The sequence below is a fragment of the Rattus norvegicus genome, chromosome 1, assembly GCF_036323735.1.
Source record: "Rattus norvegicus strain BN/NHsdMcwi chromosome 1, GRCr8, whole genome shotgun sequence".
In the NCBI taxonomy this organism is placed as follows: domain Eukaryota; kingdom Metazoa; phylum Chordata; class Mammalia; order Rodentia; family Muridae; genus Rattus; species Rattus norvegicus.
In genome coordinates this window covers 211,709,883-211,729,908 of record NC_086019.1, presented here as the reverse complement: position 1 = coordinate 211,729,908, position 20,026 = coordinate 211,709,883, and the positions used below count along the sequence as shown (strand labels likewise).

Below are 20,026 nucleotides of genomic sequence, written 5' to 3'. Positions count from 1 at the left end.
AAATCCCCAACCCCGTTAGATTAGAATCTTAATAAGTGAACAACCCTTGAGAAGCAGGAAGCTTCTCCTAGGAACTAAAGGGAACACAAAGTTAAGAAATCTTAAGAGACAGGAAGCTTCTTGTGATTTTCCAATGACACCACCCCTGCCCTTTTGGGTTGTGGTTTCTCCCTTTAAATACCCTTTCTCCCAGCCTCTCGAGGTCGACACTTCTGTCTCCTGCGTGGGATACATGTGGGCGTGGAGATCTCCATAATAAACCTCGCCTTTGCATATTACATCCAAAAGGGTCTCTCTGTGTCTGGGGTCCGCGATTTCCCGAGACTTGAGTAAGGGTCTCTCTTCGGGGATCTTTCAGAGTCAGAGGCAGGTGGTTCTCTGAGTGTTTGTGGCCAGCCTGGTCTACATAATGGGTTCCAGGACAGGCAGGGTAACTTAACAAACAAAACATGGGACGCAGCAAGGAAGGCAATGGGGTTGATCACCACTTCAAAACCTAACTAGATAGTAAAAACCCCAATCGCATGGCCAAAGTATACAACAAAACTCGATGATGCTCCAAATACAAGCTCGTAAGAACAAACTGCTGACATCCAGAGACGTTCAGAACCAGTGTCTGTTTAAGAATAGCAAGGAGGGGGGCTGGGGATTTAGCTCAGTGGTAGAGAGCTTACCTAGGAAGAGCAAGGCCCTGGGTTCCGTCCCCAGCTCCGGAAAAAAAAAAAAAAAAAAAAGAATAGCAAGGAGGTGTCCGGCCCTGGAGGAATTACATAATGGCATTTAGGCAGGTCTGCTCAAAACATCATTTGATGGAAGGAGGGGCCCTGTAGAGCATTCAGGATAAGCAGGCAGGTAGCATTGTAAAACAACCTCACTAAAATATGTGGCACATACACAGTTATAGTTCTTCATGGAAGAGAGAGAGAGTTCCCTGCCCCTCTTCTGATCAGAGCTCTGCGTTATTAATTACACAACTCTTCACCCTCTTTCCTAGGCGGGTAAGGTCTCACAGAAGTGGCAGGCTTCAGTTAACTTGTCCACAATTCTGAGATCGGTAGTCTGGAGACCTGGGCTCCACCCTCTCCAGCAAGCCATTCACTTCTCTGAGTCTCAGTCTTACATGTGAAACGGGAAAAATTTTAAGGAGTCCGGTCTTGCTTATCCCAAGGGACTGTGAGGCGGGTCAAGAGACTGAAAGAGGGTTTCAATCACTTTTTAATTCTGTGATGAGTTCAGGAGGCACTGCCCCTTGATGCTGTAGTTTCTTGGGCAAAGTTGCCCGCTCTCTCAGCCTCGATTTTTCTCCTCTGTAAAATGGTAACAGTAACAGTAATCTGCAGTATGGAAAAGCGCTTACCACGTACTATATGCCATTCACTTCCTATGAATCCTCCCCACAGCTTCATTAAATCGCCCAGCTACGCCTATGCTTTCTCCCGCGCGAACGCCAGAGGGCGACATAGACGGCGAGAACTCCAGTCACAACCATTTAACGTAGCTTCATCATCCGCCGTAGAGTGGCGCTAAGAGACAGGCTGTCAGGTTTTCCAGACTTGGGAAATTGAGTGAGGGAAGGGGAACCCTGGGAAGAGAGGGGCAATGAACCATAAGGTCGTAGATGCCTAGAGCTAATAGCCCCCAGGCCTCTGGACACAGTAGGAACAGTGGGGAATGAGTGGCCCCGGCACTCTTTCTTTCTGGGTAGTGCCTGCCGTATTCACTCTGCAGTCTTGTTATTTGACCGCGGAGGGGGCGCGCGTCTCTTGCGGGCTCCTCTGCTTGCTGCGGCTCATTCATCTGCTAACCGCGACACTCTGTTGCCATGGCAACGTGATGCAGACGAAGTGGGGTGGCCCGGGGGAGGGAGGCCCTGCGTGACGTCTGCGCTCCTCGCAGCTCTTCTCTCGCGGCCTCCCAGTTCTTGCCTATTTTGGAAGAGAGCCGCAGCCCTTCTGCTGATGCGCGCGCGCTGGCGCCTTTTTAAGGCAACTGGCAGAGTGGCGGCTTCGCCAGAGCTCAGGAGCTGCCCCCGCCCCCTGAACGGTAGAGTCCTGGCCGGTCTTGGAAGCCCCCCGGAGCCATCGCTCCATCCCATGCCCATCCTAATGCCCTCCATCATTGTGGGGGACATTTCAACCTTGGAGAGAGGAGGTCTTGCCCTTAACCCCTCGCCCCCCCCGCCCCCAACAGAGGAGACTGTCTTATAGAAACCTTGGAAGCAAACAAGATGCCAGGCCTATCCGTGCTTGGAGATCCTACTACAGACAAGGCCACAGAGGGACAACACCAGGTGAGGACCTCAAGGCCCTTGGGCCTCCCTTCAGCTTTCTGATTAAGCCTAGGGCTTAGTCTGAAGTAGACTGGGATCTCAGGAAAACTCAACCCTCTCATTAAACTGAAAGGGAAACTGAGGCACAGAGAAGAGTAATGATTGGCTAGAGTCACATGGCTAGTTCCTGGAGGAGTATAAGCCTGAGACTGGGGAGCCTGGCTTCCTGATCCTGGATCAGTCACCTGTGACTACAGATAATACTGTGTTCATCTTTGTCCCTTGCCCTGCACCCAGCCAAGGGCTAGGTGATTCCACCTTGGTGCCAGCTATCCTATCTTTTCAGGTCTTAGGTGGGTTTTCTGGACAAACTTCTGGATCCCATGAACTTCAGGACCAGACAACCAGGTCGCTGCTTACAAACATCTGCTTCCACTGAAGGCTTCTTGCAGCCCACCAGCTCTGAAACTTTCTGGAGTCAAACCTCTCCTAGATTGCCTACAAGTGCCACTTGGCTTCTGGATGGAAATGTGGCCCTGCTGGACACTCCCCAGAGCCATGTGGACCCAGCCCCTTGGACCCTCTGCCTAGTTCCGATGATAACCTGACAGGGGACATGACCTACTTGGCCATTCCGGAGGAGATGTGCAATTTCCAGACATCTGCAGGTCTCCACTCTGGACTAGGGTTAGGGACTCAGAGTGGATCTGACCTAGATCGACATTTGTGGTTCCGAGTGTAGCTCTCTGGAGCTTGAATGGTGTGTCCAAGGGGCACCCATTGCCAGGGCCACACCTTCAATGCACAAAGGGGGAAACTAAGGCAGTCTTCAAAGAGACATCATTTGCCGAGGTCACAAGGCAAGACAGTATATTTGTTGTTGAGATTAGAACCCAGAATTCTGCCTCCTCACCTCAGAGTCCAGCTTTTGGAAAATACTTAGGGTCACTGTGCTGTGTGTGAACCAAAGACCTGTTTCAGGATCTACCTCTCTTGTGGACATGACCCTTGGGTTAGTTTACTCTATCAGTCCTCAGTCACCCAAGACAGATGACCTCCAAGGAACTCCCACTTCAGATGGGCCTCTGAAATGGGTATTTGGGCTGTCTGAGGGACCGTGCTGAGAGGATTGTCTTCCTTCCACAAGACTGAAGTTAAGGAAACTGCAGACGGTAGTGACTTCAGGCACTGGCCATGCACACTGCTCTGAGGATCACCAGGGGTCTGTTTGTGCATTTTGGACCCCGTCAGATTCCTCCAATGGTGAGTGCCCTGATGAAGCAGGCACAGACCTGTAAGAATGACCCTGGCTGGGTTGGATCTAACGAGGGGAAAAGTCAGTGAACTGCTTGCTTTCCATTGAGACACAGCCTCAGTATTCGTTTTCCCAAGTCCAGACAGTCCTGTCATTGAGGAAGCCCAGGTGACTCTGTTCACCCAGAGCTGAGAGGCATGGTCCCCTGGAAGGCTTTAGGTCCTTTCAGACCCTAGCACTGTGCACATGGGCTCATCTCCACCCCAAACTGGGTTTTATTGCAGTATTCAAATTCCAAAGCCTGAGGGGCATGGGGCAAAGTGGGACCTGGATAGGTCATGCTAGGGAGGCCAGATACAGGAGGATGACCCTTTATGACCAAGCATTCTGATGCTCTTTCACATTGCAAATAGGGAAAGTGAGACCCATAGAGGAGAAGGGGCTTGCATGATACCCCCAGTGGACAGAGTTAGGCCCAGAAGCCATGTCTCTTGATTCTCCTGCCTGGGACTCTGCCTCAAACACAATCTTCTGGCACTGAGGCTAAGCTCACTTCCTCTTCATCCCAGATCTCGGAATCCTTGGCAGAGGACTCCTCAGCCAGGGCTGGGCCATTCAGGAGCTTTCCCCTTCACCAGATGGTCCTTTCCTCCGCAGCTTCCTGGTGTCGCCTCCTCCCCCACACAGTGCTCATCTCTTCCTAGTTCCAGAAGCTTCTCCAGCAACGGGCCAGAGCAGCTGCTTCTCTGCCTCTTACCATGGTTCAGCCAACTGTGGTTGCAACATTTGCAGGGGTGGGGGAGTCCCCAGCTCTCTGCTCTTGGAGTCTATTCTTGGACGCTCCTAGGCCTTCCTTTCTGACTCTGGACCAGGCCTATTGGTTGTTTCTGATCTCCTGAGTCTCCTGAAACCCCTCCATCTTTCCTGGCCTCTCTTGGGCTCCCTGAAGATACCTCCTCTGCATACCTAGGGCTAATAGGAGTGATCAGCCCACATGTCATGTCTGCTCTGGGGGTTCCAATGAGCGGACCCCCACACCAGATACACCTGTAAACTCCATGGCACCAGGCACACTCAGGGGATGTTACAGACAAGTATGTGTTCTGTCTGTGGTGGCCTGAAGGATTGTGTCTGTGCACCTAGGTAGAAGAGGAAATGATGTGGTGCCAGTCAGAGGCAACTTTGAGAAACAGGAGTCAGAATTTAAGCTGGGTAAGAACATGAAAGATGGCCAAGGGTTGCAATTGTCGACTCCCAAGAATAAACTAGGACTGGTCTTGGATGCTCTGTTCTGTACTGGAGGGATATGGGATGCCCACGGATACACAGGAGGAGTCAGGGTCACTAGATGTGCATACCTCAGTTTCCCCAAGGCCCATTGACTTTTTTGCTCTTTTATTTGGAGACCAGCACATACTCTGGCCATCTCCATCAGGCATTCACAGACCAAGGCTGCAGGAAGCACACAGGGCCGTGAACTCAGTGAGCCACTTCTGTTTGGCCTTATTCAAAAGTCTATTTTCCTTAAGATAATGGCCATTCCCATGGCATGACCCAACACTTACTTTGTTCCTTCCATGCCTATGGCTTTGTTCTGAGTGTTTTGGGAAATTGGTTCACCTGTCTCTTTGTCAAAGCTTTAACACAAATTTTATTATCCTCTTCCCTTTTCTCTTTAATACACTGGTAAACTGAGGCACACGAGTCTAAGTTCCTTCGTTCACCAGTGTCACGGTCTGTAATGGAGGCAAGACCTCCTTCCAGCCCCACCCTCTTGCCTACCCTGCCTTGGCTGTCTTCCAGCCTCTATGTGAAGATCCGATCTATTAAAACCCTTCTTTATTTGTTTAATCATCTTTTTATTTATTTTGTGTTTATTCCTGTGAGTGGGTATGTCTATGTGTGGCAGTCAGAGGACAACTTATGGGAATCAGTTCTCTTTGTCCACTGTGAGGGTCCTGGGGATTGAACTCAGGCTGTCAGGCTGGGCAGCAAGTGCCTTTACCCGATTAGCATCTTGCTGGCCCTTCCATTCTGAGTATGACAAACCACACCCTTTCAGCCTTCTCTTCCCTGAGGAGAGTTATCATCACTCTTTGCATCTTCTCGGTTTTTCTTACGAATATGCAGGGAATACTTTGCTCCGAGCTGATGGTGGACGGAGGTTATGGTTCCTACCCAGAGGGTTCCAATGTAAGCCAGAGAAGACAGTGGCCAAACTCATCAATGGAACAAAATGTAAAATTGTCACTCTCACAGTTGGCAACATAGCACAGGGAGCCTGGGGACCTATAGCTGGGACCTGAGAGAGACTTTCTGGAGTGATGCTTGAGCCGAGATATTGCAGAAAATGAGAGTCAGGTGCAGGGAGAGGCAAGGGGCGTGCATATGTGCACAGGGGCTGCGGAGAGCACAAAGGAAGGAGCTGCCTAGAAGAGCAGGAAGGGTGAGGAGAAGGAAGGGTAGGGGGAGGGTCACTGTGCAGCCTGGGAGGGGGTCTAGGTTGCTCCCCACACTTCTTTACTTTATCCTTGATGGGTACAGGCTAAGCCTGGCCACTTCATCTCAAGCCCGTTCCCAGCATAGCTCCTGCTGGTTAAGGGAGCCTAAACATCACCTGCCCCACAGCACTGCCTCATTCCCATCTAACTAATGGTTAGCATTTACCTTGGCTCCTGCTACCCACCACACCTCATAAAGCCATAAGACCATGCTCCAGTTCATCCCACCCTACCCCACCCAGCCAGCACAGACAAGTGGTCAGCTGGCCACTTGACTCCTGAGCAGCACAGCTCAAACATACCTCCCTTCTGCCCCATCTCTTGGCTTGGTCTTCCCTCATGTTTCAGCCCCCAAGAACCCCAGATGCCCCTTTTCATGACAGTATCTCATTCAAATGGCTTGCTGGTATTGTCTTCCTCCTACCAGTGTAGAAGCTCCCTGATGTTAAAGCCAAGCTTGTGTCTCCCCTCCCACTGTCAGCATCCACCAGAGAGGCTGGCCCCAATTCATCCCACATCTGTGTATAGTGAACATGACATCCACTCACATAGTCCCTGCTTCCTGCCCATCCCCGTGACGGATGCTGGCAAGATGGTGGCCAGCCTTAGGTCCTGGCGGGGATGGTGGGCAAGGAACCAGCGTCACAGCGAAGACCAACAAATGTGGGAACAAATGAGGTACACCTGTAATTATAGCATTTGAGAGGTAGAGGCAGGAGGCTCAGCAGTTCAAGGTTATCCTCTGCTATGTATGAGGAGGTTGGACTAGGGTCCACGAGACTCTCAAATTTAAAAAAAAAGTGCATTGAGGAAGAGGCACAGGTCGGGTGTGAGGGCAGAGGGGGCATGCTAGTCACCACTAGAAGGTCAGCAGGACAGAGTTCCCTCACTGAGGAATAATACAGACAAGAGCGTGAGGGCAGGGGCCATCCCCTCGGATCCTATCTTCATGCCACCGAGACACATGGGGTCCCTGGTCTGAATTTTAACTGTGGTCCATGAATTTATTTTCCTCTCCTCCTTAGAGTAGACCTCTCCAGTCAGCCCTGTCCTCAAGCCTTGCCCAGATACCTTCAATTTTCCCATCCAGATTCCAGTCTCTCCCTCCTACTCACCCCATCCCTGCTTGTCCCTCACCTCTGCTCAGCCCACTTCCCTGGCTCTGACCATTTCTGTGCGTGGGTGTCAGCGTGTACCTCTTCACAGGAGATTTGTTGATTTCATAACCATAAATAGGTAAAATGTTCTGAGTGCTCCCATGAGCGAGTAGAGCTGAGGGAGTGATCACACAATGAAAAGGCTGTAAGAGAAGGAAAACAGCCTGTGGGGACGTAGCTGAAACCAGCTCGGTGAGGCACAAGCCAGCACTACCTGAGGGCTAGCAGCCGTTGCATAAGTGGTGAACTGTAAGCACAGGATTGGCGACTACCAGAGAACCTTCTGGAAAACATTTAGGAAACTGCAAGTCTATCAGTTCAAAAGAACAATATATTAAGAAAGTCTAGATTTAAAAACAGAACATGCAATTCAAGAGACATGGATTTTAATTCTGAGTTCATCTCATTCTGGCTGTGTGACTCTGAGCAAATGTTCACACTCTCTGGGAAGGAGTATATTTGTCCCGTGGGTCAGACTAGAGACATCAATCATATAATATTCTCATTTCTCCCTTTAAGTAAAATTGGTCTTCCTGATTACAGCTTAACCTCCAATATGAGACAATTTGTTTTCCCAAAATGCAGTCCCAAGACACTAAGGATGGACCGGGGTAACCTGCCCTTTCATTGTCAATTGGAACTCATGTTGTCATGGGAATGGGTTATGCATAATCATTCTTGCATGGGGAGACCATATACTCACTGTTACAAAGAAGGCTAGACATTAGCAAGGGCTTCCCAAGTTCTTCTCCCTAAGATAGGTAAAGAGAGTAGAGAGAGGAAGTAACAGCTTGGTTTGTTCTGAGACGGGGGCAGAGTGGGTACAGGACTTGAGGGAGGGTAAAGAAAGAGGGGAAGCTATTTCTTTACCTCTGCTGTAAGTTGACAAGCTTTTCTGTGAAGGGTCAGGTTGTAGGTGTTTGGGCTTGGTGGGCTCTGGTCCCTTCTGTACTAAACTCTGTGACTATGTGACAATGGGGTGGGCACCAGCTATAGGTAAACAAATTGTTTGAGTCCCAGTAAAACTTCATTTATGGAAAGTAACAGGGGGACATTTTGTTTGGGGCTATAGTGTATAGGCCCCAGTCTAGTTCTATGAGGCAAGAGAATAAGTTGGAGTGGGAAGGAATAAAGCTTACAGACGGGGCTGCCAGCGCCTTGCTATCTGACTTTAAGTCATTGTTCATTTCTAATCTTAACCTCATCCACTACAGAATGAACTAATAATGTCAATCATTAGGCCCTCCCTGAGATAATTATCCTTAGGAGCAGATAGGATGGCTAGGAAGGTTATGTGTCAGGATGAAAGAATTGATCCCTACAAGTTATCCTTTGACCTCCACACACACAGACACCATGACACATGTGTGTCCTCCTCACATGATAAATAAAAAAATGTGTCTAAGAGATCAGAGCAAGTCTCTTTATCCTTTAGTCCACCCCTATGAGTGGCAGTAAGTCAGCACATGAGGCCATATCCTTATCTGCTGAAGGTGATGGTAGCCTTCTTGGATCTTTCATTAGAGTCAGATTCTTGGTCCGTCTTTCTAACGTGTGGTCCTCAGTGACCCCATTTCTGGAGTAAGCCAAACACAGGAGGAAACAAGGGATCTCTCTTCCTCTCCAGCATCCAGAATTTTGGCAGGGTGCTAGAGTTCACTTAAGGGAGCAACATGGCTGCGGTGGCCAGTGCCAGGCCTCACAAGAGGCCTTCAAGACTCAGGCTGGGATCAGAGTCGGGAGTAGAAAGCTCTGAGTTCTCCTAGAACAGTCAGCTCTGGTCTCAGCTTCCCTGGAGCCTCCATGAAGCAACCACAGCCGGGTCCACTGGGACTGTGCAACCCCACCTACTGACTCATAAAGTGGAAGTTGTCACCTTGCTCATCTGCTCAGAGGATCTCCGAGTGCTGCCTCCTTCAGCATTGGTTCATCTCTGAAGCCCTAGCAAGTGATTCATTCATTCTCTCATTCTGTCCCTCTTCCCTTCCCCTCCCTCTCCTTTGCTTCATCCTCCCTTCCCTTTCTCATAGGCATACTTGTGCAGACAGATATCACACGCATGCTGACAGTCCCCTGTCAACATCCTTGCTCGAATTTTTAAGATAAGGAGTCAGGAGTCTCCATGGTATTCTTAAGAATCAAATCCTCCATTCCAACTGCTCAGGATGTCTTCCTCCTGGAAAATCTCTGAAAAAGATGCATCATTTCTCTAATAGGGGTTGAGGGGTGATGTCCCCCTAGAGCCCCAATGAAGCCATGCAAGAAAGGGGCAGAGGACCTCATGGTCTGCTCTTGCTATAAAAAGTCCTTTTTCGGAAAAAAATAAAGAAAGGAATCAGCCAATCCCTTCACGATGCCATCACCTCTTCTTGGTGGTTTTTCGGGGAAGGAGTGGGTGGGTTTCCATGGCAACAGATGCGAGCTCTGCTCAGTAAAGAAGGGACCTTGATATTTTTTCTCTCTCATTCTCTCAGTTGTGTGTGTGTCTGTGTGTATGTGCGTGCTACACATGCCTATGCCCACACCAGCAATTTTTTTAGAACTAAAGAAAGCCTTTCTCTCAGCTCCCCAAATATGGAGTGATGGAAAACCACTTACTCCTGCAGGCCAGAGAAGATTCTGGATGGTTCCAGAGAAGGGGTGTTCGTATGAACTTGTTTTCCTCCATTGCAGAGATTGCATGCAGCAGAGAGGCCTTTGCAAACGATTAGAGGTTAAGAGTTAGAAAAAAAGCCATTTGGTGGAGGGAGGTGAGCAAAGGATACATGGTGCAGAAGCCAGTGAATGGTGTCCTAGTGGGCAACCAAAGGAGCACTGAACTCCCAGAAGCGATCGACAATGACATCTAACGCTGTGAGAAAAGGCTCAGGGCAGACTCACACACGAACACAGACACACAGATATAAAAACAGATATACTAAGCAAACCCCACAAAACTGCATACGACACAGAAAGGCAGAGACTTAGAAAAATAAAACAGACAAATAAAAACGCAGATGCAGGTACTGGCAAATACGTAGACACACAAGGATGCAGACCCTCGCTACAAAACACATTCAGACAGTTACATGGATGCAGATAGGTAAGTGCATCCAGACAGATAGGTTTGGATGCAGACACAGAATATGCAACACAGCCTCATTCAAGTACACACCACACACACACACACACACACACCACACCACTTTCCCCCTTTAGTTGTTCAAGCATCCTATAGCAGGAAGGCAGAGCTGCAAATGCTATATGCTCACCCAGGAAGTTTGGCTGTGAATATCTTGTAACCCCCACCTTTTGCTTCTACACACACACACACACACACACACACACACACACACACACACACGGATGGACACACAGACCCCAAAGCCCCTCTCCCAACTCATCCCTTGCCCACTTTCCCATAACCAAAGGCTATGATGCCTCCCCCATCTCAGGCTTCCAATTCTGTTTTGCTGCTGCTGCTGCTGCCGCCGCCTGCCGCTTGGGGGGGAGAGAGTGGGGTGACTCAGCCAGGCCAGGATGACTCACACTGACAGTATTTTTAGCAGCGGCCAGGAGCTCTCTAGCGTGCCAGCCACCCCCCTCCTCCTGCTTGCTATTTCGGAACCGTCACTGGTGATATAAATAGCTCTTCTCCCACGGCCTGAAGCTGCTGCTGGGCTATTTTTGGTTCTGCACAGTTAAAAATAGTTTCATGGAGGTGGGAGGCAAGAGGAGTGGGAGCTGGCCTAGGGAGAGGAGACATTGGGGGCACACAGAGCTTCTCAACTTGAATCAAAGTAGTCGAACTAAGATGATCCCTTCTCTACCCCCTCCCTTGTCTCTTTCTAGACCCTTCTCCCCTTCCAAAGTTCCTTATCCCTAGTCCATTCTCCTGGAAAAATTCAAGGATTCTTCCCTTGAGTCCAATTTTCTCCCCGAGCTTAACTAATTCCTAGAGCTCAGGAGTCTTGACCCCCCCCACACCTGTAAATAACCCGTATGTATTCTCAATGAGGAGGATGGCAGCATAAGGCTGCCATCTCGTCTATCCAGAGGCCCAACTCTGCTTTGATGTTACGGGCAGACCATGGCCGTTCTGAGTGCCAAGGCAATATTCAGCACCACGGACAGTGGCAACATCACTTTCTTTCCCAGCAGGTCTGCTCAAACTGCTTGAAGACCAGCTGTGGAACCAGCACAGAGAGGCAGCTTATTGTGAAGGAGATATCAGGGCTTAAAACATCTGTCTGTGAGGAAGACATGGCAGAGATGAGCCCCAGAGATAGAATGATTGTCTAGCATGAGCAAAGCCCTGTTTTCATCCTCAGCTTTGGGAAACAAACAAACAAATTTAGAAACTCATCTTGGATTTGCATATGGAAAGAGAATCCAAGACCAAGGGAAGAGAATGGAACTGGGGACGGGGGGGGGGTTGTTGAGTGGGGATAACAGAGTTAATAAGGATGAAACCCGCAAGAGAGACATACATCCTGAAGAGACCATTTCTCTGAAACCCATAAGGTTGGAGACAGTGTCATACAGACACACCATTTTCTCTATCTTAGCTGTATCACCAGCTACATGGTTTCTTATGTAGATGCTTTCAATATGTACTAAAAATGGTACAAAATATCATGTTAGGGTCTCTACAACCTCTTTGTTCTCCCCTTCCTTTCTTCCACCCTCCTTCTGGTATTACTAGGGATTGAACTCAAGCCTTGAGCATGCTGGGAGTGTGAACTACTAGTAAGCCATGGCCCCATTCCCCAAAGTACCCTCTTCCCATACCCCCTTCTTTTCATCTGTCTGAAACACACCATCTCTTGCTACCACCCCTCTCCATGAAGAACGGGGACTTTCTTGACCACAAACTTTTCTCCTTGGTGTCAAAGTCCATCTCTATCTCTGTGACTTTCTGCAGCCAGTTCTGTCCCTCTTCCCCAACTTTTTAAATGGTCTCGTTTTTCCGGCTCTAAAACTGCTTTTTTATGTTCCTGCTCTAAGTGAGATTTCAATCAAAAAGTTTCTCTAGTCCTTTGGGAAATGGTAGTGGGATTAAAAAAAAAAAGGCACCCGTTCCCTGTGTAGACAGCAATCACATGTAAGTGACTGAAGAGAGGGGGAGGGTGATGTAAAGACCACACTACCGAGGTAAGCCTGATATGATAGGCGATTAGACCAAAGATGCAAATTATAGGGGTAGGGGATGGGGGTCCACAAAGCCGAGAGAGACTGCCCAACGCTCAATGAAGGAAGAAAAAAAAAAAAACAGGAAAGGTGTATGTGTGCGCGCGCGCGCACAGTAACAAGTGGACAGGCAGAGCGAGGAGCCTTGGTGCTAAAGATGAAACAAGAATTGGAGGGCGATGGGGAGGGGACTCTGGCGGAACTAAAGGGTCTTGGGTAGGTGCAGCAGTCACGGAGGGTCCAGCAAACCCTGGCTTCTTGGCAGCTTCCCCCTCTTCCCGGCCGAAGCGGTGGGGAGAGCTTTCTAGAGCTGTGCGGAGGCCGGTAGGCCCCGCCCGCCGCTGCCGCCGCCGCAGCCGCCGGAGGATTCCTGTCCTAATATGGAGCTGGGATTCCCCCGGCCCCGCCCCCGCCCCCAGCCCGCCGGAGAGACTGGGGCTCGCAAGAGGGCGGGGGAACAGATCGCCTTGGGGGCTGTCAAGCGGGAGGAGATCGTGGGAGAGGTTCAAATACACATTCAGATTCTAACCAGGTCTGGGTCTCTGCCTCAGTTTCCCCGACAGGTGGCAAAGATTAACTAATAGAGGAAGGAGGACTCACAACACACCACAGTGGAGATGTTTGTGTTCCTGTGCTGCTAAGTAAATATGATCAAGGCCAAATTCAGGTGGTCTCTTCTCCACAGGACCACCATTCCACCTGATCCTGGAGATTTAGACCCTCAGGCCAGGTCACGGAGGCGAAGAAGGAATTATTTATTTGAAACTGGCTAAGAGACTTTCAGATTGAATAGACTCCAGAAAAGACCCCTAGTTGTGACCTCGCCCGGTCCCCAAAGCCAAGGAAAGCCCCTCATGTGATTTTTGACCTCTGCCTGGCAGATGGCAGCAAATTGGCAGAGGACCAAGCCCCTTCTCATCCTTTGCCTCCTTAGAAAAAACAATCAATGTTTATAGCAGCCCCTCCTTGTCTTCTACAAACTCTCCTGATAAGGGCTTCAGACCACCCTAACCCGTGTACTGTCCCTCCTCCCAATAGAATACAATGGAAAACCTGGGTCCCTGCACCCCATTCCTAGCTCTGCACAGCTCTCGCCAGCCGGCCCCCTCCGCACCCTCCCTTCTGCCCCTTCCCCCGCCCCCTCCCTCTCCCGTTCGACGTCACGAGATGACGTCGGAAGCCAGGGAGGGAGGAGGAGCACCCCCCTCCCCAGCCAGTGGCTCCCGCTGCAGCTTGCTTTAGCCCAGCCTCCCGCCTCCCGCTCCCCCCCGTCTCTAAAACGAGCCCCCCCACGCCTGTCAGGAGCTATATAAGGCGGATCGAGGCAGGCGAGGGGGGCAGCGCTGCCGAGCGGAGCCCAGGAGTGGAGCGAGAGCGAGCAAGAGCCTGGGCGAAAAGACCGGGAAGCAAGGAAGAGGAAGCCTCCGGTGCATCGGGAAAGGACCGCAGGTGTTCGGGAGCCGGAGCTGGAGCTCCACGGCCGGCAGTCATGTACCGATCCACCAAGGGCGCCTCCAAGGCGCGCCGCGACCAGATCAACGCCGAGATTCGGAACCTCAAGGAACTGCTGCCGTTGGCTGAAGCGGACAAGGTCCGGCTGTCCTACCTGCACATCATGAGTCTTGCCTGCATCTACACTCGCAAGGGTGTCTTCTTTGCTGGAGGTAAGCAAGCTTGGGCTACGGGAGTGACAGGGACCAGGGATGGAGGAGCTGAGGGAACGCGCTGAGATTGCCGCTAGTCTAGGACAGCGTACTGGAAGCCTATGGGGAGAAGGGACTTGAGGGGATCCCGGACTTCCTACTTTTTCTTCTGAGCTCCATCTAGACTAGCCTGAACGATAGTCCTAGCACCGGATTTGTAGGAGATAGATCCCGGTTCCCATTACCTCAGAGGCAGTCCAGGAATCCGGGGAGTGCAAGGAAGGAAGCCTGGCAAACTGCAGGGACAGCCTGCAAAGGCAAAGTATGGGGAAGAGCAGCATGTGCTAGGAAGTGCTGAGAGGGTCTTTCTAAGACCTCTGGAGCGCTGTCCGACGTCCTGAAGCCATCCCTCTTACTCGGCGCTGCCCGTGGTGCTGAAACGACCAAATCCGCGCAATCGCAAGCGCTGTCCGCGGTGCTGAACTCCAGTTCTTTCGGAAGAGCTCTGTCCACAGTGCTGACAGCTGAGGGCTGCCGTGGTTTCCTTCAGGCTCGAAACCCTGGCTAGATAGTTTCAGCAACAGGTTTCCTGGCCAAGATCCACAAGCATAGGGTCAACAGGTGTTTGCAGCAGTAGGTCTGTGAGAATTTACTGTGTCTTTTCTGAGACTCAGAAGATGTTCTCTTCATTTCTGTGTTGACCCTGAGTCTTATTCTGACTTACCCCATTTTCTCACCCTACAGGCACTCCTTTGGCTGGCCCCACGGGGCTTCTCTCTGCTCAAGAGCTTGAAGACATAGTGGCAGCACTACCTGGATTTCTACTTGTGTTCACAGCTGAGGGGAAGTTGCTATACCTGTCGGAGAGTGTGAGCGAGCATCTGGGCCATTCTATGGTGAGTACTGAAAGTCCTTGCACCTCAGATTGGGGCACATGTAGGATAAAATGAGCCACTCACTACTGGAAAGAGAATTACTGGAGGTGGGGTGGGAGATTCTTCCCTGAGAAAAGTCATTGATTGCAGATTGGCTCTTGCTGCCTTCACTAATGATCACCTCTCCTTTCTAGGTGGATCTGGTTGCCCAGGGTGACAGTATTTACGACATCATTGACCCTGCTGACCATCTCACTGTGCGCCAGCAGCTCACCATGCCCTCTGCTCTGGATGCTGGTAAGAACCTCTTCTTGCTTCTTCAGTCCACTCCTCTGCTGCTCTGTTCTGATCATCTACTTCTTCTGATACCCACCCTCTTAGTCAGTTTTTCCTTTTGCTCACCTAGATCGCCTTTTCCGTTGTCGATTTAACACATCCAAGTCCCTCCGGCGCCAGAGTGCAGGCAACAAACTGGTGCTTATTCGAGGTCGATTCCATGCTCACCCACCTGGGGCCTACTGGGCAGGAAACCCCGTGTTCACAGCTTTCTGTGCCCCACTGGAGCCAAGACCCCGTCCCGGCCCTGGCCCTGGCCCTGGCCCTGGTCCTGCCTCTCTCTTCCTGGCCATGTTCCAGAGCCGGCATGCTAAGGACCTAGCCCTACTGGACATTTCTGAAAGGTAAGCTCAGAGTGTTCAAACTCCAGTAAGAAGGGGGACCAGAAAGAAGGGAACCTTAGATTCTTGATCTTAGATTCAGGGCAGGGAGGATGGGGCTTAGGTGGGCAGAGAACATGGGAGGGAGTGAAGTGCATGCATTCTGAGTAAGGAAAACAGAAAGTTGACCTCACCATTTCCACCTTCCCAGTGTCCTAATCTACCTGGGCTTTGAGCGCAGCGAACTGCTCTGTAAATCATGGTATGGACTGCTACACCCCGAGGACCTGGCCCACGCTTCTTCTCAACACTACCGCCTGTGTGAGTGTCCTGAGAGGCTGCGGATAACAGGAAACTGGGAGAAAGCATGGGAGACAGACCAGGAATGGGCTGTGGTCCAAACTGATGTTCAGGAGTTTTGGAGGCTACAGAGTGAACTTGAGAATGAGAAGTCAAGGCAAGACTAGGACAGAGTTAGGAAACCCTGGGTGATGAGGTCAAGGAGGGGAGCCTAGAGGTACAGGTTAGGGTAGTCAGAAAAGAATATGTCACGGCTCCCTCAATTCAGTGTAGAGATGAGAAAGGTGGGTGTGTAGGTGGTGTTGCTTGATGGACCTTCTAATCCTGTATGCCTCTTTCTCCCCAGTGGCTGAAAATGGAGATATTCAGGCTGAAATGGTGGTGAGACTTCAAGCCAAGCATGGAGGCTGGACATGGATTTACTGCATGCTATACTCGGATGGTCCAGAAGGCCCTATTACTGCCAATAACTACCCTATCAGGTAAGCTGTGAGGTGCAAGAGGGTAGAGAGAGGAGGAGGAGCAAAGAGGGATGCAATGAAGAAAACTACTCTGGTAATGGACAGTAAAACCTTACAAGCTGCTGCTTCTTTCCTCTCCAGTGACACGGAAGCCTGGAGTCTTCGCCAGCAGCTAAACTCTGAAAACACCCAGGCAGCCTATGTCCTAGGAACCCCAGCTGTGCTACCCTCATTCTCTGAGAATGTCTTCTCCCAGGAGCACTGCTCTAATCCACTCTTTACACCAGCCCTGGGGACTCCTAGAAGTGCCAGCTTCCCCAGGGCCCCTGAACTAGGTGTGATCTCAACATCAGAAGAGCTTGCCCAACCCTCCAAAGAACTGGACTTCAGTTACCTGCCATTCCCTGCAAGGCCTGAGCCTTCCCTCCAAGCAGACTTGAGCAAGGATTTGGTGTGTACTCCACCTTACACACCCCACCAGCCAGGAGGCTGCGCCTTCCTCTTCAGCCTCCATGAACCCTTCCAGACTCACTTGCCCCCTCCATCCAGCTCTCTCCAAGAACAGCTGACGCCAAGCACGGTGACTTTCTCTGAACAGTTGACACCAAGCAGTGCAACCTTCCCAGATCCACTAACCAGTTCACTACAAGGACAGTTGACTGAAAGCTCAGCCAGAAGCTTTGAAGAACAATTGACTCCGTGCACCTCTACCTTCCCTGACCAGCTGCTTCCCAGCACTGCCACGTTCCCAGAACCTCTGGGTAGCCCCACCCATGAGCAGCTGACTCCTCCCAGCACAGCATTCCAAGCACATCTGAACAGTCCTAGCCAAACCTTCCCAGAGCAACTGAGCCCTAATCCTACCAAGACTTACTTCGCCCAGGAGGGATGCAGTTTTCTCTATGAGAAGTTGCCCCCAAGTCCTAGCAGCCCTGGTAATGGGGACTGTACACTCTTGGCCCTAGCTCAACTCCGGGGTCCCCTCTCTGTGGACGTCCCCCTGGTGCCTGAAGGCCTGCTCACACCTGAGGCCTCTCCAGTCAAGCAAAGTTTCTTCCACTATACAGAGAAAGAGCAGAATGAGATAGATCGTCTCATCCAGCAGATCAGCCAGTTGGCTCAGGGCATGGACAGGCCCTTCTCAGCTGAGGCTGGCACTGGGGGGCTGGAGCCACTTGGAGGGCTGGAGCCCCTGAACCCCAACCTGTCCCTGTCAGGGGCTGGACCCCCTGTGCTTAGCCTGGATCTTAAACCCTGGAAATGCCAGGAGCTGGACTTCTTGGTTGACCCTGATAATTTATTCCTGGAAGAGACGCCAGTGGAAGACATCTTCATGGATCTTTCTACTCCAGACCCCAATGGGGAATGGGGTTCAGGGGATCCTGAGGCAGAGGTCCCAGGAGGGACCCTGTCACCTTGCAACAACCTGTCCCCAGAAGATCACAGCTTCCTGGAGGACTTGGCCACCTATGAAACCGCCTTTGAGACAGGTGTCTCAACATTCCCCTATGAAGGGTTTGCTGATGAGTTGCATCAACTCCAGAGCCAAGTTCAAGACAGCTTCCATGAAGGTAGGTCCAGCCCAAATGTCCAAGAGCCCTCCCTGCTCCTCTAGCCAGGCACTGCATAGATTGGGTGAATCAGCTCCCCTCTCCGAAACTCTGTTTTATTAAGAGAACAATATCACCTCCTACTATACAGAGAGTAGCGAGGATAAGAACAATGCAAAACTTTGTATGAAAGATGAGTAGACGTGGTGGGTGGGGAGGCGATACAGGATATGATGATAGACGATCCCTAGGCAGAAGCTTGAAAGCTCATGAGAGACCTAGACCAGACAACACTCCCAGTTTATAGATGAAATTAATCAAGGCCCCAGAGTTAAAGAAACTTTAAGTCACACAAAAATTGGTGGAAGCTGTTGCTTCCCCTAAAAGGGACACAGAGCAACAGCTGGTTAAAATTAGGAGAAACAAAGAACAGTGCCAAGCCCCTAGCTCTATTCTGGTGGCCCTGTGCTGTGTGTCCAAAGCTGTGGCCACAGTTTCCTTCCATAAGTCCATGTTGCCTCTTATCTGCGGATACCCTGGGGATCCTTTCATTTGAAGTCCGTAGAATGTAGCAATCTTGTACAACGGCCTAAGCCAAGGACCCTTTTACTTAATAAGCTTGACTGACTCTCTCTCTCTCTCTCTCTCTCTCTCTCTCTCTCTCTCTCTCTCTCTCTCTCCCCCCACAGATGGAAGTGGAGGGGAACCAACGTTTTGAATAAGTCTGTGACTTAACGTCGTCAAGTATGGCATATTGTCATCAAGACGTGGAGCCGCTCTCCACCCCCCCGGGACTGTTGGGGGGATTCTGGGGGCCAGAGGGGGATATATCTGATTCTCCAGGCCCTGAAGGATTTAGGGGGGAGGTGGGAGGGCAAGGGAGGGGAGCAACTTTTTAAAATCAAGGGACTTCGAGCGATCCCAATTTCCATTTCAATCTGTATTCACTCGTAGTGAGCTTCCTTGAATGGATTTCAAGCGGAAAATGGGGGAGTCTCACTTCCCCACCGCGCTGCCCCATGGGCCTGGGCCAGTTCTCCGCTCCTAGGGGCCAAGCCACCCCTAGGCTTTGGTGGGGGAAAGGCATGGCCCACCTGGGGCTAGCCTGTGCCCTGAGGGGCTCTTGACACCCACGTAGAATTCTCTACAAACCAGTAACGGGATTTCAATTCCGACGGACTCTGCCGCCCTGGCGGCCCTTCCTGTGACTTTTGTGCCCCGCGCCTGGGGTGGGGGGCGCGAAGAGACGCTACATTCCTTTCCGATGGAGGAAGGCAGATCTGCCGTCACACGTGTGCTTGCACGAGTGCGTGTACCTGGTGCGGGACTCACCCGGCCGCCAGACCGCCTAGGCTTGCCCAGGTGGCCACCTCGTGGTGCTGCGGTGACTTTGTAGCCAACTTTATAATAAAGTCCAGTTTGCCTTTTTGGTACCTCTGGTGTTGTGCACTACTGTGAAAAGGGAAGGGGGGAGGGGAAAGCTTAAGGAGCCCAGATAGGAGGCTGTGGCAGGAGACACAGGTTAGATCTCCTCTCAGCCCTGGTATCTCTAAGTGAAGTGGAGAGTCATATATCTCCATTTGACTCTTTGGCCCGCACTATGCTAGACGACTGAGCACTTGTCAGAAGCAGACACTACACCAAAGACACTGGAGTCTTCTCTCTGCCCTGGGTTTACAGTGTTCACAGTGTGGTAGGGAGGAGAGCGCCGAGGGCTGTACGAGCTTGGCACTGATCTTGGACATGGATTTAAAGTCTCTGGTTGTTTCCTGTCTGGTCTTTCAGGATATTGATTTCCGCCTTATATTTTTTAAATCAGAAGCTGAAACTTGTTATGCTTGCATAGGGCTTTTTCGGTTAGCAAACATCCAATCCGCTGCAATAAATCTATTTCATTGATAAGCAAATGGATAATCTGTCCCCCCACAGTCACAGGTGGGAGACACATCAACCACTCCCCCCAAGTCTGAGCTGGTCTCCCAGCTCTCAAAGCCATCGAATAACCGTCTTAGACCATCTCCTCACAGACCCCCCAAGAAAGGCCGTGTTGGTTGGAGCAGGGTCTTCTCTGATGCTTCCAAGTCTGCAAAGTGGAGCTCAGGGACAGTGACTGGAGGAAGAAATATCAGAAAATGGTGTTTGACTCCAGACTCAGGAGCTCAATCCCACAGAGTGTGGTTTCACTGTCCC

At 50.9% G+C, this 20,026-nt stretch overlaps 1 protein-coding gene across 2 annotated transcripts; it reads left to right on the top strand.

Moving 5' to 3' along the window:
- Positions 1–1,870: 1,870 nt before the first annotated feature.
- Positions 1,871–19,269, top strand: Npas4 (neuronal PAS domain protein 4). Of its 2 annotated transcripts, XM_039102501.2 has the most exons (10): positions 1,871–2,290; positions 2,616–3,532; positions 12,903–14,015; positions 14,739–14,890; positions 15,064–15,166; positions 15,276–15,549; positions 15,737–15,846; positions 16,172–16,307; positions 16,428–17,857; positions 18,526–19,269. In XM_039102501.2, exons 3-10 carry the CDS (start codon positions 13,841–13,843, stop codon positions 18,552–18,554), a joined length of 2,409 nt encoding a protein of 802 aa, XP_038958429.1. In that variant the 5' UTR covers positions 1,871–2,290; positions 2,616–3,532; positions 12,903–13,840; the 3' UTR covers positions 18,555–19,269. The 2 variants fall into 2 exon arrangements, with proteins under 2 accessions (XP_038958429.1, NP_705890.1); NM_153626.1 differs by lacking the exons at positions 1,871–2,290; positions 2,616–3,532 and having other exon boundaries at positions 13,807–14,015; positions 18,526–18,571.
- The last annotated feature ends 757 nt before the right edge of the window (positions 19,270–20,026 follow it).